We start from the raw sequence: 25880 nt of genomic DNA, 5'->3' as shown, positions 1-25880 counted from the left end.
TGTGTGTGTGAGCTGTGGAGGTCAGGGACACCTTGTAGGAGTTGGTTCTCTTTTTCTATCATGTAGGTTCCAGGGATTGAACTCAGGTTGTCAGGCTTGATAGCAGGCAGCTTTACCTGCTGAGCCATCTTGGCCTTCCACAGATGCTCCCCTCCCCTACTCCCATCCCCCACCCATGAGGGCCTTTACAAAGGTCTTTCCCTATAGACTTCATCTGTTACTTTGGTGGGACTACTACACCTTCCCAAGAAAGCTACTTATGTTCTCAGTGTGGTAACCCGAGGGTCTTGCCCAGTGTCAAGAAGAGGAAATGCTGAACAAATATTGTTAAGGAAAGGAAGAAGGAAAATGCAGGATTCTGCTCCCCAGAGCCAGGTACCAGCTGCTCCCCGTTATCTCGATAGGTGTCCAGAGCTCAGCAAGGCCACATGCATGCTCACCGCACATGCTATGGCCTCCCGAGGGCAGTGCCAGGCGCCCTCCTTGGAGAGACACAAGTCTCTAAGGGCTGCCCCAGGCAGTTCCGATTGATGAGCTGTTGCAATGGGGCCAACTGCGTCAGTAGCATGTGCAATAGTTTTGTAACATGGCCTTCTGCCTGCTTACTACATACACAGCACTTGTCCAAACCACCACTCCCTGGAGGGCAACGCTGCTGCTCCCAGCCAAGACCTCTGCTTTGGTTCAAACCTCAATACGGGAAAACACTAATCTTTTTACCCAATAAACCATCCAGTACCTTCAAACTGAAAGTGCACACACAGTCCAGCTCTGCAGCTGCTCTTCGGCTAGAATCTTACCATATCCCAGCTTACCCTGGTATCACTCTTACGACCAAGTCTATTTTCTTCTTCGTCTTTCTTTATGTTTTCCTCTGTTACTCTCACTCCCATGAAACCAAAGACTTTTGTGTTAAAAACTGCCCTCTGGCCCACTTGTGTTGGCTTGGAGGACCTACTGCAGGGCTATTTCCCAGGGCACACCCTTGACCTCTGGTGTCCAGCCTCCCAGGAACACTGGCACCTGCACTCTGTGGACTAGCTAGATGACTTTAGGCAAGGTTGTTGGCACCTTTGAGTCTCAAGTTTTCAGCTTCATATCTTTGCCCATTTTGAGGGGATTAATGAGGTACCTGACTGAGTGCAAGTTCAGGAAACCAAGGCTGAGCTTCTCTGCTGTTAAATATGGCCCTAAGGGTCCAGTGGATCTAAAGAGAACGCGTTTCTGAAGAAAGTGGTCACTCAATCTAGTGTTTTCTCATATTCAGTGATATAGGTTTTTGTTTTGTTTTGTTTTTGTTAAAAGTGTCTGTGCCAGCTCCTTTTTCTAGTTGCGAGGGAAAGTTCTTGAGAAAGTAAAAATCTGTCTTTAATTGTGGTATTAAAGTCAGAGCAGTGAAACCCACGACACAAAAGGAGCTCAAGCCCCTGAAAAGCATCAGGCTAAACTGCAGGCCTTCCAGGCTGGGGATGAGGGGCGCCAGGAGGGAGGGAGGGAGACAGGGAGTAGTCAGGAAACCAAGTGGGACAGAAACAATCCTATTTTGGTTTTTGTTAGTGAATGGCATACTACATAGATCAGAGACTTCTTATAAAACACAAACCCCCACTGTACACAAAGCACAGGAAAACGTGAGGAAAAGGGTGGGGGGGGGGGAGTAAAAGCAGCTTAGGGTGTGTTAACGCTGCTATTCTGTCAGCTTAAAGAGTATTTTATGCTTGATCAACAGCTCTTTTTTATTGTGCTTTTCTTTCATTCATTGAAGACATCAAAGCGGCCCCACCAGCGTACCTGCCCTTCTGTAGCGCTTGGGAGGAGGCTCTAATGAAGCCGGCCTCTGGGAGCCAGAGACCCCCGTGGACATGGCAGTTCAAAGGGAATATTTCAACAATGATTACATTTTGTAAATCTTTTTATGAAAGAGACAGCTTATTTCCTGCTTTTTCATGAAAAAAAAAATAGATTCTACCCATTAAAGTAAGTCTGAGCCACGGAAGCTGCCAGAGATCTGAGGTGCAGCGTGGAGATTAAGGGGACAGCAACCTGATGAAATTGTCCTGAACTCCTATCTCCTCCTCAGTTGGGGTGACAGTACCGGATATGTTGGGCGGAGCTGAGGTGGTGGCACAACAGCCTGGCCTTGGAAAATGTGGTGTGAATGTAGTGTGTTTATGTGTGTGTGGGAGAGAGAGAGCGAGAGAGCTTTGGGTTTAATTTTCTCCCTGGGACCTATGTTTACCACCAGTTCTCTTTTTTATTTCAATTCTATGATGATCAACATATCAACAAGCCGCTAGCCATGGACACTTCACACTTCGATCCTGTACAAACAGGACAAAAGAAGAATTTTCTTTCCATTTCATTAAGTGTTGTATTTAATGCCTAGATATATAAGACTAAGCCTTTCTCATCCAGGAAGTTATTCATAAAAAGGTAGATTTGCTCTTGAGACACAAAGACGGCTTTATTAGTTGCTACTGTCTGTCTTTAGAGGCAGGGCCTAGCCCTTTCTTAGTTTTGATTTTTCGCATTCAAGTATTCTTTTTTCCAACTTTTTACTTTTCTCCAGGAGAAAGTTGTGTAGAGTGGAGGCAAGAAAGGAACATGATTTCCTGGGGAGCTACAAAATGAAAAAAAAAAAAAGTACGTTTTCTACATATTGGATTCCAATTTTTATTAAACGCCTGCTGTCTAACAAGGGCAGGCAGTCACACTTGGGGTTAGCTGAATGGTGGCCCAGGGAGGTGATGTTTCTCTTTGAAGAGAAAGGCAGGCAGCGGAGGTCGGTGCTCAGTAGAGCGTGGTGGGCCCTTTCCTACCAGAGCTCTTCCTCCCAAACATGGCTGGGGCTTGGAGCAAACCCACCTCTAGGACTGCTGTTCTCACCCTGTGGGCAGATAAAGCCAGGAAAGGGGAGCGGAACGTGACAGTTCGAAGCCCAGTTATTTCAGGATTCGCTCAGAGGCATCCTGCAGCAGAGTGCCAGCATTTCTGGGCCCCTGCCAGGGACAAACTCCAGCTCTCATGGTTCAGCCACTGGGGCCTTTGTGACTGTGTGACACCTGCACCTTGATACATGGTTGTTGTTTCAAGACCGGGTCAGATGTAACCCGGACTGGCCTTGAAGTCACCATTCAGACTAGGATGACCTCAAGCTTCTTGCCTCTACTCCCCAAATACGATGGTACAGGCTTGTGCCACTCTCCCCAGCCATTGTGGGACTTTCTGGCCAGCAGGTGCCTCCTGTCCGGCCTGTGCACAGGTCTTTGCTCCTGTCTTCTGTGCACTGCCTCTGTTTTTTCTCTTGGGTCTGGCTTCCCACTTCCACCTCAAGCAAGGCTCTTCCTTCCTGCTGAGCTGTGGAAAGGCTGCAGAGGAAGCACAGAAGACCACCAATCTCTCAAAGGCTGTCCAATCCAACCTTACTTCCTATTCCACTCACCGCAAGAGGAAGCAGGCTGGAAGAGAGCTACCACCCCTTTGGCAGGCAGCTGGAACAGAAGCTTCTAAGTGCATCAGAGGCAGGCATGGAGGAGCACTCCGAGCACACTGTGGATGAAGCTGGAGCTCTGCCTTTCTGAATTCTTGAGATTAAAGACTGAGAGTGATGTGCAGTATTGGCTGCAAGTCTGGGACCCCTGGATGAAAATCCAGACCCATCAGTGGCTGCTGTGGAACCTCCTCTGTGTGCACTGCAGACACTGTCACCCCTACATCCGCCTTCTCCCTCCAGAACACCTGGCTTTAGAGTCCGCTGGCCCAGGAGTCATCTGTTTTATGCCCACCATTGGCAGTGATTTTTGCTAGGGATTAGAGTATTCACGCCCCACTCTGAGGTTTGAATAAGCGCCACCTTGGAAGGCTGTGCAGGACACAAGAGGGCCCAGCTTAACTTCTGTGCACCCCAGGCTGGAGGAAATAAACAAAATAAGACAAAAAAAGCCTAAGAAAACAAAACAGAACAAAATGGGGGAAAAAACAAAACAAAACAACCACAAGCCAGCAAAATTAGCCTAAAACACCAGCAATCATTAGGGAAATCTCCCCCTACCCGCCACCCCCTCAACCCTGAGACTGTGCATGGGAAGTGGGGATTACCAGTTGAGTCACGACTGCTGACAACCCTGGCTAGTGGTTTTCCTCAGCATATCTTCTAAGCCCCAAACCAGGGCCAAGGAGAAATGCTTGCCTCCTCCTCCAGAGACTGTGACAGGATTTAGAGTTTTACAATAAAACTTGCCTTTGTTAAGAAGTGACTGGCAACAACATGACCACATGGGGGGGAGTTTACAACTTCCATGACAGGGTTTTTCCCCCCTTAATGCTGAGACGGCACATGTTTTTATGTCTAGATTTACTTCCTTCTGATGTGTAGATTAAATTTATAACTGAGTAATACTCATTACTACAAACAATTCAATTTTCCCCCAAGTACTTCCAGGAGTTGTAAAGACGCAGTCTACAGAGTTGGAATACAAGGCGAAGACCCCAGAGGCGTGCCAGGTGTCCACCTGAAGGGCTGGCCTTACCTGTGATTTGGTCATGAATGAAGCACAGGTGACGGCAGAGTGACTTGGAGGAAAGGAATAGCACCCTAGCACAGAATATTTATTTTCACCTTCCTAGTAAGGATTTCTGGGTAGATCATCTCAAAAGCAAAGACTGAGTCAACCAGGCATGCAAGCAGGTTACTCTTACTTGCTCTTCTGGCTAAGTCCCAGTTGGGTGCTCCACCAGCCACAAAAACTTAGTAACAATTCAGAACACATACTGAGTACTAGCTTGGAGATGCCACACACGTCTACTGTGCTACTGCTTAAAAAAATTAATATGAACTGTAAGACTATTATATGCTCGTCAAGTCTTTTAAGGGCCCTTTGCTCCCATTAGACTACCATACTAATGGGAGATCCTATTGCTTATTTCACAAGGATGGTAGCAGGTTCAAACCGCGTACACCGGCCTTCATTGTCACTTGCCATTACAAACATCTTGCAGATATGATAAACTGCTATTCTAGAAGATGCTCCAGTTTAAAAAATAATTTTCCAATATTTTCCCTAGTGTTAAAGAAGTGAGCTGTCTGGGCTAAAATATGACTTCCTGTTCAACCACATCAACTTTTCTGTATTGTTCTGCAGGACACATTTATGAGTTCAAGTTCAGGGTTAAACTAAATAAAACGGCTCATCCAGAGTTTACAACACAGCCTCATTTACATGGGTTTTCTCTGAACTGTGCCGGCACAGTGTGCTAGTTTCCAAGGCTTAACACAAGAATGTTTTAAGGCTGGAATATGAGCTGCTTTCTCAGGCACAGCAGACCTCTCAGAGGCTCCGGGCAACACTGAACTATAGTTGCCATGAACATTTCTGTAGACCTATCTTTGAGGCTACAAGAAAGAAAAGATGCAGGACCAACAGACTAGATCTCCCTGATTTTTTTAAAACCAGGCATTTGAATTACCATCACAGCAAGGGTGAATCATGGACTCTAGACACATAGGATGTGGAATTCTAGGACAGAACTTCATTGCCGTGACTTCGAGTTTTCTGCAATTACTTTCAGCCTTTTGTGGAAGCGGCCAACACACACACGTGTTCTTTTCAGATATGAAGATGCCGGCTTCTTTATACCATTTTCTATCTTGTGAATGAAGTTGAAAAGTGTTGTTAGAAAAATGTTTCCAACCACCACAAATCTCATTTTATATTTACAAAAAAACACAAGAGGTTTTTGAGGTCAACAATATCTCGGGTAATGGAAGCCAATGAGTGCGCACCTAAGAGGAAGAGCCAAAGTTGAAATTCTAAATTGTTCCCTAGGAGTCAAGACAGAGCGAGCTGGTTCCTGGTCAGCCAAGACTGACACTCAGCTCTGCTAAGCAAGGGTCCAGGAGACTGGAAGAGCCGGCTACGGTCTTCGTGAAGTGCAGAGGGAGAGGGAGAGTGAAGGGCTGTGTCCTTTGCCTTCCCTCAGAATGAGAATTTATCAAGCCAGCGGGTAGCCGAGGACAGCACGCAGTAGCGCTGATGGCAACTGTCCTCTCACAGTCTGCTCACACCGTTCTCTGAGCTGTGACCACCACGCAGGTTGCTTGGTTCTCAGGTTCACCAGCAGCGCCTTCCAGGGTGACCCATGATACACTAATATAAAATGGCTCAAGAACCTCTGCTGTGGGGCCCAGGAAATAGACTGAGGGTGGGTTAGGGCAGAGACACAGGGATCTGTGTCATGGGTTTTGCACATCAGTTGAGAGGGGACTGAGACGGCCTTGCTAGCCGGGTGGGTATGAAGATAAAATGAAACAGGGGATGGACATGCTTTGCCATCTGATCGTCCTCGTGGGTCCAGGAGGTTGGAGATGATACTTTGCTTTAGAAGGGACAGGGAGGGAGGGGACACCTCTCTGCCTGCAGCAAGACAGAAGTCTCCTTTTCAAACGCTAGTTCATGGGCCTTTCTTGGATTGGCAGGGTCACAGCATGTGGACTCTGGCTCTGTGGTTGTTTTACTCTGTCTCACAGCCCTGGACTTGGTTTACTCCCATGCTGAAAAATATCCAATATAGGAAACAGAAATATGCTTCAAATGAAACCTTTCGCTATGCAGTTTGTGAGTTTATTCTATGCACTGTGGACACAAGTAAAGTGGAATCCATGTTCACAGATATGGCTTGGAGTTTGACTCTCTGTGTAGAAGTTCACCTATGCTCATAGCTCCGAAGAGCGCATTAGTCTCTCCACAGGACTGGTTCCCAATCTGCAAACTGATGACAGTTCTATACATGAGATGTGGTCACTTCTTTGCCTCTCTTCTTTTTGTTTCTCTTCTTTATTTTTCATAAATGCTAATAATAACTTTGGTCCATTGTCTATGGCCAATGAGCCCTTGACATTGAGGAAAGGCATTAAAAAAAAAAAGGCAGTTGCCAATGTCACCAAGCAACTCTTGCAAAATGGTGGGTGGGAGGGATCTGGAACTCCTAATTGCTTTGAAGACAAAACAATTTGGTAGCTCAAAAATGTTTTATACTTGTTTATGTATGTGGGTAAATTTGGACAGTGTGCTAGTTTATGCTGCCTCTTCTATGAACACTACTCACATCCTTTTTTTCTGTAAGCAACACGCTAATTCTAGAAACTAGCTCTCCTGAATGGAAGTTAAGGAATGAAGTGAGCAAGCTGCCTCCTGTAAGTAAATTATGCACGCGGAGGAATGGCTTCTCTCTTACATTGCCTTAGACTTAGTTACCCAGCATTTGGGAATGCCTCCCCCACCCCCCCACCCTGCCCACCCCACCTCCACTGCTTGCTAATTCCATGTCTTACTTAGGGAAAACAGCAAGGAATTGGGAAAGGCCAGTCTAGATTTGATACCCCTGAGCCCAGGCCAGAGGAGCTTTAGTGAACTCCGTGAGGATGTCCATCAGGCTGCCCTTGGTTGGGAAAGGTCATTGTGATGCAAAGCCCCCAGGGGAAGAGCCAAGCAAACAGCTTTCCTCGAAGATGCTAGGACTTGGAGAACTGTGATGTCATCAGGGGAGGGGCTAAAAGAACCCGCTGCTTCTTCCCACTTAGGCAGGAGAAAATATTTGGGAAGAAGCTAACTGAGATATACAGGGTGGCTTTGCCTGGAGGGTGATGGGGGGGAGGAAGAACAACACGTGTGGCACAAGCCAGACAGCAGAGAAGATGTGAAATCACCACTGACGTGAAGTCAGAGCTCTCATTGATTTGTCATCACCATATTTCATAATATTTGCCTAGGAACACACACACAAAGCCTATCAGGTTAAATTAATCCTAATGATCAATTTTCATCTTATTCTAATTAAACAATTTCAATTTAATGAATGCAAGCATAGAAATTAGTCAAAATTATAAATGTAAATGTTGAACTTTAAATCAAAGGTCCTTCCTATTCCTCATCTTGTATAAAAGCACTTTGGAGTGCTTGCCTGTGTGGTGATGGGGATGTTAACCTTTGTCTGCACTGTGAAGGGCAGAGGATAGAAAACTGTGCAGGGAAGAAGCTACCCAAGAGCACAGACAGGCCCCCCCCCCTCTCTCTCTCTCTCTCTCTCTCTCACACACACACACACACACACACACACACACACACACACACACACACACACCCCACACACCCTACAGTAGTCTTTGGGAAGAAATTCTCCCAAGGAGAATAGGATAAAAAGCTTTTACTCTTCAGGATTCCCGAAGCACTTGTGTGGCTCTGTTGCAGTGGTTCTCAGCTTGTGGTACTCAACTCCTCGGGGGAAGGGCGTCAAGTGACTCTTTCACGGGGATGATCCATCAAGACCATGAGAAAACATAGATATTTACACTGCAATTCCTAACAGTAGCAAAATTACAGTTATGAAGTAGCAATGAAATAGTTTCATGGTTGGGGGTGGGGCGGGGAGTGGTCATGGCAGCATAAGGAACAGTAAAGGGTCGTAGGAAGGTGGGAACCACTGCTCTAATGGATCCTTGGCTTTCATATAATGCCTCTGTAAAATAAAGACCATGCCCCCAAAGCCACACACTCTGACACCAGCTCCTTCCGTCTCTGCAGGCAGACTCCGGATCCCTGTCCTGCGTGAGGTATGTGGTCTGTGAGCTGTTTCACCTCCAGGGCTTTGGCCCTTTTACTAAGAGGCGCTGTTTTATTGAAGTGAGAGAGTTTAGTCCAACGTGCAGTTAAATTTCTATCGAAAAATGAGTAAATACTCTTCAAGGGAATTATCAGCTTCCATGTTGTTTCTTCAACCTCAAAAAATGCTGGCATCTTGAAGTGGATTTAAAAACTGTACGAGGTATATCAGAAATCCAAGGCATCCCCATCAAGATACTAAAAAGCAATTCCTCTCCTTTCATAAAAATCCTAAGTGGATGATTCAGAGCTCTGACACAAAGCAAGCAAAGGTCTGGCAAAACGACCCTTTAATTTAATTTTCTCACCCTAAAAAGGTTACGAAAATTTGAAAGCAGAATATCTTTTAAATTAGAAAAAACTGTGTGTTGTGATACTTCAAGTGGTTCCGCAGTTGTCCCAGCTCTTGGTCTGGGGAGAGTACTCACTGTTCTTACTCAGAAAACAGCCGCAGTTGCTTGTCCCACAAGGAGGCCTTTGTCATGGCCTCAGCTCTCCATCCCCACCCACTCCTGGTTATACATGAGAATTATTTGATAGCATTCAACTCACTATTACTGTTTGGGGACATTACGAGGGAAGAGCAGAGTGGTTTAATAATATAGTTAATTAGTGTAGTAATCACCATTAGGCTTAGTAATGATGGAGGGAACCCTATACCTTAGTTAATGGCCATGGGCGAGCCATTCCGGACTGCCAAGGGTAGCGATGGTTTTATCTTGAACCCCGTGGGAATGACACTTAGCCTGTCACGTTTAAGCTTTGACCTTCACTGATCAGCATGGTCCTAATCCCCAGATTTCATAATCTTAACTGGGAAACATTAAAATATGGATTCACTCCAGCTGGCAAGGATCTTTATGTTCTTTTCACTAAAAAAGCTATAAATCCAATGGTTGACCTTTTATTTCCAGGTCACCAGTGACACTCACTCAGCTCCGTCCACTCACACAGGATTTATGTTAGAGTTTGCAGGTTGAAGCCATGAAAATTGAACTTTAATGAAATGTCTTTCAAAGACGTACACTTAGATAGAAAATTTCCCACAAGAAATTAGTGATAGCTTCTCCTCCACCTGCCCCCACCTCCAAACAGGGATTCTACCCTCTGGCTCACTGGTGGGCTCAACTGAATCTACCGACTGTTCTCTTGTAGGAGGCTTCCTCTAGAACCATTTTTCCTGAAGGTCCAGGTTGTTCGTGTTTGGGAGACAACAGCGCCTTAGCTTCTGGCTTAGGTCTCTAAACTGAGAGACTTTGAGACGATCCCTTTCACGTCACCGCGCCTGGTCTAGCTCCAGCTGAAAACGTCCCTTGTCCTTCTGCAACAAATCAATCTTATTGATGGGAGGCAGTCGTTCATGCTGTCAATCAGGGGAATGTGATCCGATGGGGCCCCAGTGCGCTGAGATAAGGGAGGCGCTCCACCTGCTCGGGTCTGCACCATCTGAATGAGATCAATGCTTCCACCCACACCCTCCCCTGCCACGCAGCACCCTAACTGTCACAATTAATAATGTACAAGGAGCTGATTAACTTAAGTAAAGTGCTCTCCGCTGTGTAAACACATGGAGACCTGTGAGGCGAGGGTTGATCAGAAAAGAACCAACTGTCATTTTTTTACTTTTCCCGTGGACACGCGCTCACTTTCCATTCTTCTCTTGTAACAATTACTGTACGAGCCACTCTGACAGAGTCAATAAATTGATCGGGGGTGGGGGGTCTTGATGCAGCCACAAAGCAGGCTAATCTGAGGCACCATTATCTGTCCGGAGAGTGTGGGGTGGGGCACACTCAGGGAACGGAGAGCAAAATTGGAGTGATTCAGGACAGAGGAACCTGGATGTCCTAGGTACCTCTCCACCTGACACCTCTGGAACAGACAGACGCACGTGTGGCAGATGTGCTACATGTGGTGCGATGACAGGAAGGAAAAAAAAATCAGCCTTCAGCTTGGCTAAAAGATGCAGCCTAAGTAATACCATATGCACCACTTATTCAGGTCTCTGTGGAGCTTCAGTCACTCACGCGATCTGCAATTCAATGAGGATCACCACCCCATTAGGGCTAATCACGTCAGGCAGACCATCTGACAAAACAAACATCCAGAAACGGCTCCGCCCCCCCTTTCCCAGGTTCCCAACCCTGGTCTGCACTGGGATTTTGTCCTGCCTTCCTTCACCAAGCATAAAGTTGAACTGTTGTCTTTTTAAATGTGGAATTGTACACACAGACTCTTGTCTCTGCTGTTCCTTGACAGATTTATCCTCAGAACCAAAGCCTGATGCTGTTCGTTGTGCTTCCGCTTGCTCCTTGGGAATACACTAAACATGCTCTTAATATGGAAGTGCCATTCTCCTGGCCAATGAAGGACATGACGGCGCACTTCATGGAAAACCAATGTAGAGGGCCAAAGCTGGAGACTCAACTCAAGGGGTCTCACCACGTTAACTGTCCTGTCTCTTCCCACTCACACGCCCTTTGTCTTGACAACAGAGACTTCCGGTTTTGCCTCAGAGCCTACAAGCTTCAGTTTACAGGCAGTGAAGGGTAGGGATTTTTTGCATTCTAATTAGGAAAAAAACCCGTATGCCCCACCAATGGAAGGAGAGAGTTAGTTCATGACTGTCAAAATGTGACTTCTGGGGACCAGGAGGTTACACAGAATCACCATGATCACATGATAAGCCAACTCAGATCTGCCTTTCATCCTAGAAAGGAGAAAACTCAAGGCCACATGTGTTTACATTCAATTCCTGTAAATTTCATGCCCAGTGGGCGGATCACACCAAGAAAGGCCAAGGCTCTTGCTGCTCAGAGCCGTCCATACTTTTTTGCAAGTCTTAATGTTTCACAAAATAAAGTTAAAATGTCTCCCAGATCCAGGGACATGCTCAGCCATGACCAGGCCTCCTTAGATCCAGGGACATGCTCATCCATGACTATGCCCTCCTCAGATCCAGAGACATGCTCACCCATGACCAGGCCTCCTTAGATCCAGGGAGACGCTCACCCATGACCAGGCCTCCTTAGATCCAGGGACATGCTCAGCCATCACTAGGACCTGGTTTAAACTCCAGCCTCACTTTTCAGAATTCTCAATGTTATATGACAGAAGGTCACACAAAGTAGTATTCTCTACCCACAATCTAACTACCTCTTAGTACACTTTATCCCACTCACTAAAGGAGCATTCTTCCACCATGGATGCTTCTCCCACAAAACTAGCTCTGTAGTCACCTCTGATGCATACTCCCCACACCCACACTCTCTCTCCAGAGTTCTTCCTGCTCTTCTGGCATACAGATTGCCTACTCTCCCCTCCAGAAGTCTGTGTACTTTGTAGGGCAGTGATTACATTACATATCCCTACAGCCTTTCTCTTAGCTCAATACACTATGAGGAATATAGTAGGTGCCCAATACATTCTGACTTCCCTCATCTCCTTAAGAGCCATTACTTGAGTCACAAGTGGCAGAGATGAGCTGGGCACCTAGGTACTCTGACTCCTGGCCCAGTGGTGGCTCTACTTTCCCAATATGCACAAGACTGATCTACAGTTGGCCTCATCACAGGACCTTCCTATAGTATTATCCTTGTGTTACCCAGTACCACTCTGTCCCCATCCATAAATGTAAACACACATGGCCAGGCATCAGAAGATGAAGGAGTACACTGACAGGCAAAGGCTGTAGGCCGTGAGAGCCAGCCAACAGTTCTTCCATTACCAAGGCAACAGGAGGCAAGTTGCCTATCCCGCCCATCCTGAGCCCTTCCTGTGTCTTCCAAGGCAGTGCCATGAGGACCTGAGTTTGCTCTTACTCTGTGTTCATGCTCACACTTCGGAGGAGAGTGACACTGAAAGTCAATGGCCAGCTGTGCTAACCCTGTCCCAACAGCAGCAGAGAGATGCTAGAAGTCAGGAGCCTCAATGAGTAAGAGACGAGTTGGAAGATATCAGGACAGCAGCCACTCTCTTGGGCTCTGCTACAAGGACGCACTGTGAGGCTTCTGGGAGAGTCCTCATGAAGTGATCAGGGAGAGGCATGCACTGAGGACAAACCATATTGTGAGGCAATATCCTCCAAAGAGAGGTCAATGGTGACAGTGTTTTCCTTCATCTCCAGTACAAACTTGGGAGGACACTGAGGGGCTGAGGGGACAGGAAGGATCAGTGGAAATCAGTAGCTCTTTGGAGACTCTCACTTTAGGCCAAGGTCTCTGGCTTGGAACTATGTATCTTTCAGACTGCCAAAGACTTGGACTCATTGGCAGCCCTGGGAAGGGTGCTGGCTAGGAAGCTCTGGGTACTCAATTCCTCCCTCAAGTGCGCAGGCATCACATGGAATGCGGGAGCCTTGTGTGGAGGCTCTTAGTCTTGGCCTTTTCCTCACAAAGGCTGAATGAGCTGTGAGAACCCACTGTGCTGTGTCCTCCTGGAGTTCATGTAGCAGGGAGGGCTCAGCTTCCTGTTCTCCAACCTCTGTTGACTCTGGCTCGGCAGAGCTCTGTGCTGTTCTCCTACAGAGGAAGCACCTGGCTCTAAGGCTGGTTCCAGGCACTGTGTGTGGAACCCCCAGGAGCTGAGCCACATGCCCTCTATATGGCTGTCTCAGGGTCTACATTGACCCAGTGAGAGGTGGCCTACCTGGGGTATGGGTAGTCTTGTCTACTTTCTGGACCTCAAACAGCAGCTAAGAGTGATGACACGTCTTTCTTTCCTCCCTCCCCCTCTCTCCCTCTCCTTACACACACACACACACACACACACACACACACACACACACACACACACACACGGGGAAGCAGTAGAGAACACAATTGTATGAAGACCAGTATTAACAGAGGAAAGAAGTACCAATCAGGGAAGTTGAAAAGCGTATGGAACGTCTCAGAGAGCGGGAAATGGTGTGTGACAGACACTGTTAACAGCCCTGACCACGGCGTGCTGCTGCTTTTTTCGTGGAATTAACTCTGTTTTGATGTAAGAACATGGTCAGTATTGGGTAATGAATGGGACAAGATTTAAGCCAATCAATACAATCATAATTATGCTAGGTTTCCCAACACCTAAATATTGGGCTGAAATGGGACTCAGTTTCAGCTAATGAGAGCTAAATAGGAGTTCGGTAGCAAGGCACAAGGGTGGAGTATGGCACCTTTCTCTGCTGTTGCTGGAACAATGCAGAGTGATATGGTGGTGGTGTTTGGAGATGCAGGAGCTATGCTGGAATTGGGGGGAGGGGGGCAGCATGAAGACAGAAAGACAGCATCCCGAGGAGCACAGAGCAGGATTTTAGAAAGCACCCTGACTACCTTAAGTAATATTTAACTGGCTTTTCTCCTAGTAAGTAGATGCTATTATGATTTCATTAAATGGATGCAGAAGCTGGATTTCAAATGGGAGCACACATGTGGGCATAGCCAGGACGTGAGCACACATGTGGGCATAGCCAGGACGTGAGCACACATGTGGGCATAGCCAGGACGTGAGCACACATGTGGGCATAGCCAGGACGTGAGCACACATGTGGGCATAGCCAGGACGTGAGCACAACGCGTTATTCCCAGTCATCCACCGCCTCATACCTGTTCTACCGAGAAGCAAGCTTAGACTATCAAGGACATGCCTCGTATCCCAGAACCTCCACTGATGAAGGCCTTCCTCATACACGCAACCTGTCATCACAGTGTCTCTAACTTCTGCATGGTATCTACGGCCCTGTGACCCATTCTGAGAGTCACTGATGCAGAGTTGCAAAACTGAACATGGGGTTATAAAAAATATTGGAAACAGTAAATAAGACATTTCTGGATATGCAACAACCAGAGATTAATTAAACATCAAGTGAGTAATGAATCTGAGGTGTCTGAGCAGCACTTGCCCTTGCTGCACCACAGGACCTCTTTGCAGGCCTCAACATGGTGTAATGTGTGCTCTGCAGCGTGCACCATCACACTGTGCAGTACAAACAAATGCTCCTTGGAACACCTCAGCTCCAAGAGAGATTATTGCAGGTTATGAATTGTAGTGTTTTTATTAATCATGCAAAGCTTTCTGCTCTTAAAGAAACATAATGATTTCATTATGGAAAACAAAGACTTTAAATATTTTCCTACCATTGTTCCAACTGTCAGCATGCTGGTATCAAATTAGTAATATCTTTGGGTTATGTTAGAAGATTTAATTAAAACTTTTTTGTGTTGCTGACTTGAGTTTCATAAAACATTTGTTAAATGGGTTTTGGTTGGTATATGGAAGAGATTTTCAACAATTTATGAAATTGCCCTAAACCTACTTCTGCCATTTTGTTAATAAGTACATATTATAGAAGGGACTTTCCAAATATTGATAATTTTAAAGCCAAAACATTGATCAGCTCTGAAAAATGTTGAAGATAATCTACATCCTGCCGTTTCTAATAAATGATCACGTCCATTCCATTAGTATGCAGTCTGTAATCTTTAATAATTATAAATCATATGAATACTAAAATTACTTAATAATGAATTTCTTTATGATTTATTATAAGTAAACGCTGCATTTGAACACCTGCTTTATACACCTGTAACCTAAGGCCATGTGAAAAGGGTGAGTGGAAAGTGTTTGAGAAGCACCTCTCAGTGAAGTGCTGCTCAGCAAGGGACAGACCTCAGCATCTCTTTCTTTCCCACGCCCCCACACTCAACAACTTCACAAACGTTACATCTTTAATATTTTCTCTTCTTCCTCTGTAAAATCTGTGTGTGTGTGTGTGTGTGTTTGTAATCACCTCTTAGTCATTCCATTATATATTCCTGCTGATTAATGTTGGGGGAAAAGACAGCAATATTTACCATGCATTGACCATGTGAGGTCACGTGGTCCATTCCTTAGTTCTTAGAATAACCATCAATTTTTATCAGCTAAGATTCTCATTATATTTTGGAGACAGGTACCATACCATTTCCAGCATGCTGGAATTATAGGCACATATCAGGTTCTGGATCCCCAAGTATTTGGGTGCAGGGCTATACACCAAACAAACAAAAGTCTAAAACAAAACCAAAATGTGCATTCAAAGGTGATGGGGAGTCAGTTACACAAGAACTGAGAGAAGGCAGCAGGACGCTCCCTTCCTGTTTCTAGAAAGTGCTACCAAATTAAACTTTGAAAAATCAAGGTTCCCTTGGTTGAAATATTTTTAAAGGAAGTCACACAGTTTTCCAGGGAGTCAGCTGCCAAGTATATGTGCCCATGCAACAACACAGCTAAGGGCTCCTTTGAGTCCTTGCCCAACAAGACACATGGCTTCGTGTCCTGGCCCTACAACCCTTGGAGATGTGATTTGAGAAAGTCATTGCCCCTCCTTAAGTCAGTTTTCTATGTTTTCAAACTGTAGGATTGGGCTAACAGCAAGAGGACGTCCCTAAGGAATGCTTTTAAGATTAAATGAGCATATATGATGTGTGTATGCATGTGTGTGTGTGTGTGTGTGTGTGTGTGTGTGTGTGTGTGTGTGTGTGTGTTATTTGTGTTTAAGTGTAACTTAAAAGCACCATCTCATCAGAACAGAGTTAGCTGAAGACAGAAAAACAATCTAGTCTCTCCTGTACCTTCTCATCTTTGGAATATCTTTACAGCCACACTGTGATGCTGAAGCCTCGTAGCCTAATCATTATGGCTTTTATTTATTTTTAATTTGACTACTCTGCATGAGGTCCAAGCTAGCCCTAAAGTCATGATTCTCCTGCCTCAGCCTCCCAAGTGCTAGGGTAACAGCTGTGTGTCACCATGCTTAGCCACACTACACTGTTAGTGTCAGTGTTATTGTTTCTTCATTTCTGTTTCTTCTACTGAACTTTCTAGAAATTCAGGACACAGGACATTTTGTAAGTGTTGAACCATGTAGTAAGCAATGAAATAAATATTAAATTTATTTGAAATTATAATGCAATTTAGTTGAAATTATGAAGGGTTTGTCAGTTTGCTTAAGCTGTGGTTTCTCAGGCAGACCGAAGGATCATGACACCAAGATTGGGAGCAGATTTGAGAACCTCTCCAAATCTCCAAGCTCCACTTTCTCTGCAGATGCTAACCCAAGGTGGCAGAGTGGGTGCAGAGGGCAACAGATAAATCAATGGGTACTTCTGCCTGGGTCTGTCCTGTGGAAACTTGTCTGGATGATTGTGAGGCTCAGACACACACCGTGAACTTGAGGCCAAGGTGGTCACACTGTAGGCAGTGTGTAAGGTGAGGCAGCTAAGATTTATTTAGCAGAAGTTACAGCAAATCAGGACCATAATGAGCTCAGCCAGTTTCTTAGGATTTAAATAGCATTTCCAATGCCACAGCTTTGCTGATGCATACCGGTGACATGCACATGGTGGAAGGATGTGTGGGTTTAATCTCCTTAGCATTCATGTTTCATTGTAAAGGATTCATCCTCATCAAAGGTCTATATGTGAAACATTTTTATTTGAATGTTTATTAAACTAGAACCTGAATCAAAATGAACTCCTCTTGTGTGGGAACTGGTATTTCTATTTCTTAGCCTGGTTGTGATGTGTGACCTCTTTTCCTCTAAGTAAATGCCTGTTCATAAACGTTCTTGTTCTCAGAGATCAGATTACATCAGAGGATGCAGCTCCCATGGCCCCCAACCTTCTGTCTGAAGAATGGCAGCGTCTGTGTCATGCAGGAGTGAGTGGGGGCACAGCAACAGTGTAAAACAGCAGCACTCAGGGACTGTTCCATGAGTCAGCATCAACCGTGACGGGACACTCCTGAAGAAGAGCAACTGAGTGTGGTGTGATACAGCTCTTAGGGCAGCAGGCTTGTCACAGTCCACAGGGAACCAGCCACGTCTCTTAGTAAGAGCAGCTATGGTGTACACATGGGGGAGCAAGGCGAGGGCTGAGTGAAAAGCAGAGGAGGGAAGCAGCAGAGCCACGCAGAAGAGGACGCACTGGGCAGAGCATCTAGCCAGAGTCAGGGTTATGACGTACTGGGCAACTGATAGGAATGTGAACAGAAATGGGTTCCCACATGTGTAAGAGGGGTGCAGCTATCCCTCAAGGACAGGAGGATTCTCTGGAGGAAAACACAGACTTTCAGGGAAGGAGAGGGAACTACAGCTTTCAATTCTCCACGCTATCATTCCCTACCAATCACTACAGATGATGAATAGGTGTAATAAAAGCCAATATTCAATTCTTCCAATTTACATGGAAAGAAGGTCATAATACATTGCTAAAGAGAAGAAATAGCAGGTTGCTAAACAGTGAATGCAATCTGACCTTATTTTTTCAATACACTTGTATGTGTAGAAAACAGCCATGGTGGCTTTATATAGAAACGTTAACAGTAAGTAGGACTACTGGTGATTTTTTAAAATTATTTTTCTCATCTGTATTTCCCACAATTAAAATGTATCATGGCTATAATAAGATAAAGGCACCATTAAGAAAGACCCAGATCTTATCTTTTGGTGATGGGCTTATGCAACTCAACATAACGTTATCTTGATTCATCCGTATTGCAGCAGGCATCAGGGCACCCTTCGTTTTTTAACAACGACAACTATTCTACTGTATGTCAAAACCGTGTCTTAAACGGTGATTTCACAACTTCAAATTCACCAGGAAAATCTCTGAATGAGAAGATATGGGGAAATAAGCAAATAGAACCGTCCTCACGGGATGGGATAAGAAATGCCCAGGGGCTTCACAGGAGCTGAGTTTGGGGCAACAGAAGGACCACTCCTTCTCACATCCGCATATGGACCAGGGTCTCATCATCCATCCCTGGATGGGTTGGAACCTTCGATCCTCCTGCCTCAGCCCCCCACGTGCTGGGTTACAGGCTTGAGCTCCTGTTCCCGGTTCCTCTCCATCTACAGAGGCCAGTATTTGTGTAGGCGACTCCAACTCTTACCCATGTAGAGGCAGGGAGCAAGTCAGACATCTCTCTGGGTGACCCCAAACTCGCTGGTTCAGCAGCAGAGGGCAAGCTTCTGACTGATTGCCTTAAACAGTTTTCCTAAATTTGAACTAATATCAATTTCAGGCCTCAGGGCAAAGCTTTCTAATGCCAAGCACAAACTTGCTGAGGAAACAAAGACTCTTCAGGCGTTTGAGTTAAACTGTTAACAATCCCTGTAAGCCAAGCCCTGTGATACAGACTCATAAGCACAACTTCTTGGAAGACCGAGGCAGCAGAATCACGAGTTCAAGGCCTATCTGGACCACTGAGTAAGTTTAAGGGCAACCTGGGCAATTTAGTAAGAGCCTATCTCAAAAGTTTTTGAGTTTGAGGATCAATGGCAAAAGCTAGCATCTGTGAGGTAATCCCCAGTACCCCCCCAACCACACACACACACACACACACACACACACACACACACACACACACCTATCACCACACACACACATCGTACACATGTGTACACACGCATATACATACAGATACACATGTGCACATACACTACACACAGACACATATGTACACATACCACACACACATACACACAGAGTAAGAAAACATATTTTTAACTAATGATGTCTCACAAGGAATCTGTATTTAAGGCCTATTTTTACTTATCATCTATATCCAACACTTACTTTAAACAGTTTTTTCTTAAAATGCTAATATGTATATCATAAAATAGAAATATTTAGCACATATAAATTTTACCTTAAGACATAAGACTGCATAGGTACACAGAGGGTGGAAAAAAGAAATTCCATTCATTTCTCATGAGATAATCAGGAATGGCTTTCTTTAAGCCAAATATGACAGGCGTCACTGTGGTAAGAAGTATTTAAACTATTGTTGCCACAATGCCAAATATTTAATAGAAACCCCAAAAGAATTCAGTTTAGATGCCAATACTAGATCTATATGACATCATCCATCCAGATGACATCATCCATCCAGATGACATCATCTATCCACATGCGTGCAAAATTTGGATTGTTAACAATTGAAGTTTTGCGGTCAACACCATGAAGACTTGGTCTTCGAGTTTAAAAAGGTACTTGTGAAACAAAGTAATACTGGAAAAAGAACACATTTTCAACAGAGACAGATAAACAGTGTAGAACATGTACAGTTTAGATGGTGTGAATTAGCTTGTATAAAATACCATACAAAATACAAACAAGACACTTCAAAGCTACAGTTTTCTAGTTCTCAATGAGTCAACTTGGGCATACCCAAGCTTTGAGAAAAACCAAACCATCCAACATGGAGCTTCGGGCTGGCCTACCATTCCCTGAGCCTGAGCATGGAAATCCAAACCACAAAGCTAAACATCTTCTAAGAGAGATGCTCTCAGGCAATGGTACAATGTCAAACCACCAGGGAAGTTTTGGATAGGTGAAGGTGTGGGGAAATAAGCAAATAAGTGGGACAATTTGATGGGAGGTACCGAGTAGGGTTCTAATCCCAGACACCATGTACAAGCCAGATTTTGAAGAAACAGTAGAAGTGGGAGATTTAAGAGGAGAATGGTCCCTCTTCTCAGGCCCTCCCTCTTCTGCTTAGTGCTGGACTTTCTGGGGTGCTGCTTCAGTGTAGTGGGGAGTCAGAAGCTGAGGACAAGCACAGGAAAGCAGAGGCCTGCGCGAAGGGAGCAGCCTCAGGAAGCAGCTGACTGGAGACAGAAGCTAGGCAGCTGACATTGCACAGCCAAGCGTATGCACAGAACCACCCAGAGAAAACCTCAAACCACACAAGAACCTCGGTTTCATGAAAGTGTAGGCCCACAATCCAGTTAGGAAATCGAAAAGTTTGTTCTGCAAACTTGGACCAAATGTGCCTTGGGACCCAGAGGTTTGCAGCTTCTCGACTCACAGCAGCCACTTTAAACCTCCTTTAAAGGAACTTTTCTTAGCCTACGCGAAACCAAACACAACTTTCTCCTGTGCTCAGCCAGCTCTGGGTGCTTTGCATTGTACTTTCAGTCAGCCACCTCAGTATGACTTTCTGCTTAGCTCTCTCCACTTACAAGGCCCTAGCTGCCCGGCAGCTAGGACCCCAACATCAGCAACAAAGAGCTTAGAAACCTTTTGTCCTCTGCCACCCCTTTCTTTTAGAAATGATTGCCAGTTTCCTGGGGCCATAAAATGAGAGTAGTGGCTGGTCTCTCAGTGGTTGCTTCAAGGCCATGGAAACCAGGTTCCACGGGGGCGTGTCTGGGCGCCTACAGCTGGAGAGCCATGGCTGCCATGAGGGGGCGAAGACACACCGTCCAGCTTAGAAACCTTAACTCGCCATGGCAAAAGCCTTCGGGCCCAGAAGCCCTCCTCTCTTACCCCAGTACCATAAGCCCAAGATCCCAGGAATGTCGTCTGTGATTCCTAAGAAAACATGGCTATGCGGCTAGGAGGGGATGGAGTCAGGCGGAAAGGAACCGAAGGGGGTCCGGGGCTTGTGCCCCCGGGACATATTAAACCGCACCTGACGACTTAAAACAAGCTGCACCACATACAGAAAAGATGAGAGCGGCCCACCTGTGTCTGTTGAGGGATATTTACAAAGCTTGGATCCCGTGGTCCAACACTGACGAATCGGTTTGCGGGGGAGGTGCTGGGTGTCGAGTAGGCTGTGAAGGGAAGGGACACATGCGTTCAGGAAGCAGCACGAGATTTGCACACACAAACAACACCAAAACACACAGTCTCTGAGCCTACCCAGCTGATGAAAGCAAACACTGTAGCTAGCGAAAGGATCTGGCTAGCACAGGGCAGGGCGGGCAGGGATTGGCTCCCGGGGACTGGCTGGCGGTTAAATGACGTCAATGGTCCTTAGAGGAGTTGTTTTCTCCTGCCACCATCCATATTAGAACATGCAGGACATTTGCAAAGTGTACGTCGTATGTTAACCATGAGTCTCTCAGGAGCAGGGGGAAAAGACTGAAGTCAGAAGTCGGAGGTGCACAGTTTGTTGTACAGCCATGCTTTTCTCAGCTGGTTACACCCAGAAGCCTCACAAACTCTGGGCCTCCGCAGGTAGAGAAGGAAGAGGGGTCTTTAGGAAGGAAGGAAAGGGTTCTCCAGGAAGGAGGTGGAAACCCCGGCTAGAGCAAGCAGCCTTTATGGGCCCAGCAGCGCGTCTAGGATCTTTAGGATGCCCAGGTGTGCTTATAACCTCCATGTTGCCACCCCCCCCCCCAGACCCCTCCTGCAGAACACAAACTGAGCTGTCACGCGGGGGCCTTGGTGACCACTTCGGAGCTCACTGTCTTTCTCACTGTACATGGGAGGTTTGTCATCTTATGTTTAGGAGCGTCTTCGCCAGAGAAACAAAAACGAAGCAAAACCAAACAGGCTTTTCATGAGCTAGACGCCCAAACATACGTTGTGTGTTCCACAATTAACTTTACCGCAAACTTCGAAAGTTTAGCCCACATTCTTTCTCTCCTAGGATCTTTAGATTGTTATTTAATTACAACTTTCCTTTAATCCTCTCTGTGTACAACTATGTACACGTGAACGTACACACTAAGGAATTCAGAAGAGAGCGTCAGATGTCCTGGAGCTGGGGTTACAGGTAGTAGCGAACTGCCTGACAAGGGTCCTGGAGATGAAACTGGGATCTTCTGTAAGAGCATTACTGAGCTCGCCTGAAATTTCTAAAGTATGAAAAGACATTTCTAACCGACCTCTAGATATACACTATCTAAAAGAAACAGCTCACAATTTCTGACAGGGCGATTTTGCCTTTCTCAGCACCACCTGCTTCCCTTTGAGTTCCCACACTTCAGAGATGGCTCCTGTCTTTTGTCCCCATTCTTAGACACACTTAGGGATATAATCCCTGCCAATTGGGCCCAAATCCTGTGGTTTATACTGGGAAGAGATGAGCCATTCAGACAGGTCTGTGATGGTCACGTGGTGGAGCTGTGACCCTGTTAAGCTGCTGAGCACAGCACGAACCCCAGCGCCCTCTGAGGTCAGGACAGGACTGTTCTAGGAGCACCGTCCACTAATGGATTTACGTAAATGGGTGAGAGTGTTTCATGTGGTGCTGCCTACGGCTGGGAACCTGCCCAGTTCCTCTGGGCCACCTTCTACAGCAGGAAGTCAAGCTCCTCATCCAGCCACTGCACCAGGCAAGTTTGAGTTACTTGTACCTCTCAGCCTATGGCTGGACTTCTATACATGCTAGGAAATAGCAAAGGAAAACTGTACATTGACAATGTGGGCTCTGGTTACCCTGGCAGTAGAGTTAGCTGCTTCTAAAACACAAGAAGGATGGAGGGGGGGAGACAAGGAGGAAGCTGGCGCCAAAACGACCTGTGTAGGCCATGGGGGAAGTAGTCTTTTCATCTGTGGATAGGTAGGTGGTTTGCACAGGCACAGTGCATGGAGGCATGTCTGCGTTCTGCAGCTACAGGACCCACGTACTACAGCGAGGACCCTCAGTCTTATGGTCCTGTTGATGAGTGTGCAATGGTCAGATGTTTATCATAGGCACACAGCAAAATCCCTCAGGGTGTTTTTGTCACACCGGTAACATCCCAAACAGGCACACTTGCCGAACACGGTGAACATGTTACTGGGGTGTGTATGTGTGTTTTGAGTCACTGATCCCAACAAGCTGGCTTAGTTTGGAAAGGCCTTTTACTATGCCCCACTACCTATTTTTGCTTGACTTAAATGCTGAAATTATTACTTTTGACTTGTTTTCTTCTCCTACCACCCAAATTAGAACACACAGGACATTTGCAATGTATACTCTCTGTGGTAAACACGAGCTCTAGGATAGAGAGACATACCCTGGGTCTCAGTGACTAGGGGAAAAGAATGAGGTAGGATTTCATTTCTTTGAGTGAAATGAATGAAGGTTTAGCATACAACTTTGCTACTAAGAATTACCAGGGAAGGAATCATTGTTTATTTCTCTTTGTTTAGATCATCACAGTCTAGTTTTCAGAACGACTCAGAAGGCCTTTAATGCTGCAAAGGGGCTACTTGAACCCCAAAGTTTATTTTACTTATTAAAAAAAAAAAGGCAGTGGTAGTGAGAGAAGTGGTGGTGTGCTCACACTTATTCTCCCCCACGGACTTTGGAGACCTAAGCTGTTGTCTGGTGCCTAGGAGACATGAGTCTACATAAAGGTAGCTCCTGAGCACATTTACTGACATAGAAAACTCGAGGGAAGGGAGGAAGACAGTAAGGAGTAAAGGAAGAAAGATGGAGGAGAAGAAGGAAGGAGGGATGGAAGGGAAGGAGGGAGAAGTGAGAGGAGGGAGGGAAGGAAGGTGACACTTTGATGTCCTTTCCATATTATAGCCACAGCAAGCAGAAGCTCAACTCTAACAGGATGTTAGTTCCTGAAAAGATACGACAGAAGTTGAATTTTATTTTTCTGAATGAAGGTACAGAACCAGGGGCGTGTCTTACTTAGCAAAACCCCAGCTGGAAGTTAAAAAGTAAATATATGCCACAGCAAATCAATGATGCACACACACAGACAAGAGTTGCCAGGATGAACAGAACACCAGGGAAAGATGGGTGATGTGGTAGCTGTCGACACCCAACCGTGCTGCTGTAGCATGGTCATGGCTTTCTTGGTAACTTTTTGCCCTGTTGCTAAGACCAATAGTCGGGAACTGTGGAAAGAGCTCTGGGAAACTACGGAATCTTGAGGATAGACATGGAAGGACTGCCGGAGACATCGTGAGACTTTTAACGGAGAGACCCAGAGGTACCTAGTGCCTGTCTCTATGACGATTGCAGGGGTTCCAGTTTAACTGCAGAGTCTTATTCTAAAAGTCCTTGCTTAAAATTGAATTATTGCTCATTTGGCAGCTTCTGAGAGTAAATGTCTGCTTTTTGTTTTCAGACGTTTTACTGACATAGCCATGGCCCGTTTCCCTAGCACTGCTGAAGAATGTTTCATTAGAAGCTGCCTCGGCTCTTGTTGCACTATTTGATGACATTCCCCACTCTATCTGCTGTGTTTCTTTATATTATCTAAGAACCTTAGTTGGACCTTTACCATAGTCTTAAGTACCAACATCCAAACCATAGGTTTTCCCCGCTACATCTAAAGGGTGGCATCCTCCTGGCTTCTTCCGTACTCCTTCATGGAGGGCATGCATCCTCTTGCCATGGTAAGAGAAACCAAGCAACTGCCCCACCCCCACCCCCCAGGTCAGCAACAGCTTTACAGAGCTGGTAAGAATTTGGCAGGTATAGACGTTGTCACTCTTTTGTTTTTTCGTGGGGTACAGCAGGGGTTGGGGGGGCACTAGAAAGAAGATGTTACCATTAGTATATCTGTATCAAGAATGATACTTCACAGGAATGAAATCACCCAAATGCAGCAAATTGGCAAACTGAAACTGTGCTATGCCTTTGGAGCTAGGCAGACAGTTTAAGGTCTAGTTTAGCAACCGGATGTGATATGGATGAAGTGTGGGAGGGGAAGAGAGTCCGGGCTCCTCTGTAAAGTGTGGCTGCAAACGGCTCCTCTTTGAAAATTAAGATTGGTCTGTGTCCACTGCTCTCTGAGGAGGCTGAGTGGCCTGATTCCTTGGGGCTGAGCTGATGCTGCTGGTGGCTGGGGACAAATAAGCAAGGGGGGGGGGTCGGTAACTTTGGGCAGGGAAAATAGTGCAAGGAACCAGGTGTACTTTGAGCTTCTGATTTTACTTCCAGATGCTAGATTCGCCCCTAGCAGGTGGGACTAGCCTCTGCTGGAAAGTGTGGATGGAGGTTTGTTTCTTGTTTCATCAAAGACACCAACTCCATGGAGGTGGCAAACATGTTTTCTTCATTTGTTTAGATCCACCAAGTGTAAGCTCTGAAGTCCACCAGAGAGTTATTTTAATGGAGTCGGAGTCATATGTTGCCTCCCCAAAAGATGCTTATCTGCACACTTGCCATATGCCAGACTCCTTTCCGCACTGTTGCATACAAAGGTGGCGAAGATACATGCTATCCTCAGATGTCAGAGTCGACCAAGGAAAGGCAAGTATATATAAAATGAATATGAGAGTCTAAAAGCAATGCAGATAACCCATGGGCTGTTAAAAGATAGGCAGGGACACCTTGCACTGGGGACAGGAAGTAGCTTCAGGGGAGATAGGGATGGCTTCTGAGATGTGTGTGAGGGAGGGGTGTTGACAGGTTCCTGGAGACAGGACATTCCAGAGGAGGCAGCGTAAACTGGGAGAGGGAGAATGCAACCTCAAAATGATGTGTTGCCATTTGCAAAGAGAAGGCCTAGTC

General features: G+C 45.9%; 1 protein-coding gene across 5 annotated transcripts in view; it reads right to left on the bottom strand.

The window, feature by feature from the left end:
* The window catches only part of NFIA (nuclear factor I A), a 348862-nt gene that overhangs the window by 12526 nt on the left and 310456 nt on the right, over positions 1–25880 (bottom strand). For 3 of the 5 annotated variants that reach the window (XM_084780596.1, XM_084780598.1, XM_084780595.1), the window contains one exon: positions 21152–21243. The exons of 1 other annotated variant lie outside the window; for it this stretch is intronic. In XM_084780596.1, coding sequence (XP_084636722.1) covers positions 21152–21243 — 92 coding nt within the window. Of the gene's footprint in view, positions 1–21091; positions 21244–25880 lie in introns of those variants that run through there. One more of the 5 variants, XM_084780594.1, reaches the window with a different exon arrangement.

The sequence above is a fragment of the Acomys minous genome, assembly GCF_964271855.1.
Source record: "Acomys minous genome assembly, chromosome: 1".
Taxonomy (NCBI): domain Eukaryota; kingdom Metazoa; phylum Chordata; class Mammalia; order Rodentia; family Muridae; genus Acomys; species Acomys minous.
The sequence above is the reverse complement of the archived record's forward strand: the minus strand, read 5'-3'. Positions and strand labels throughout refer to the sequence as shown.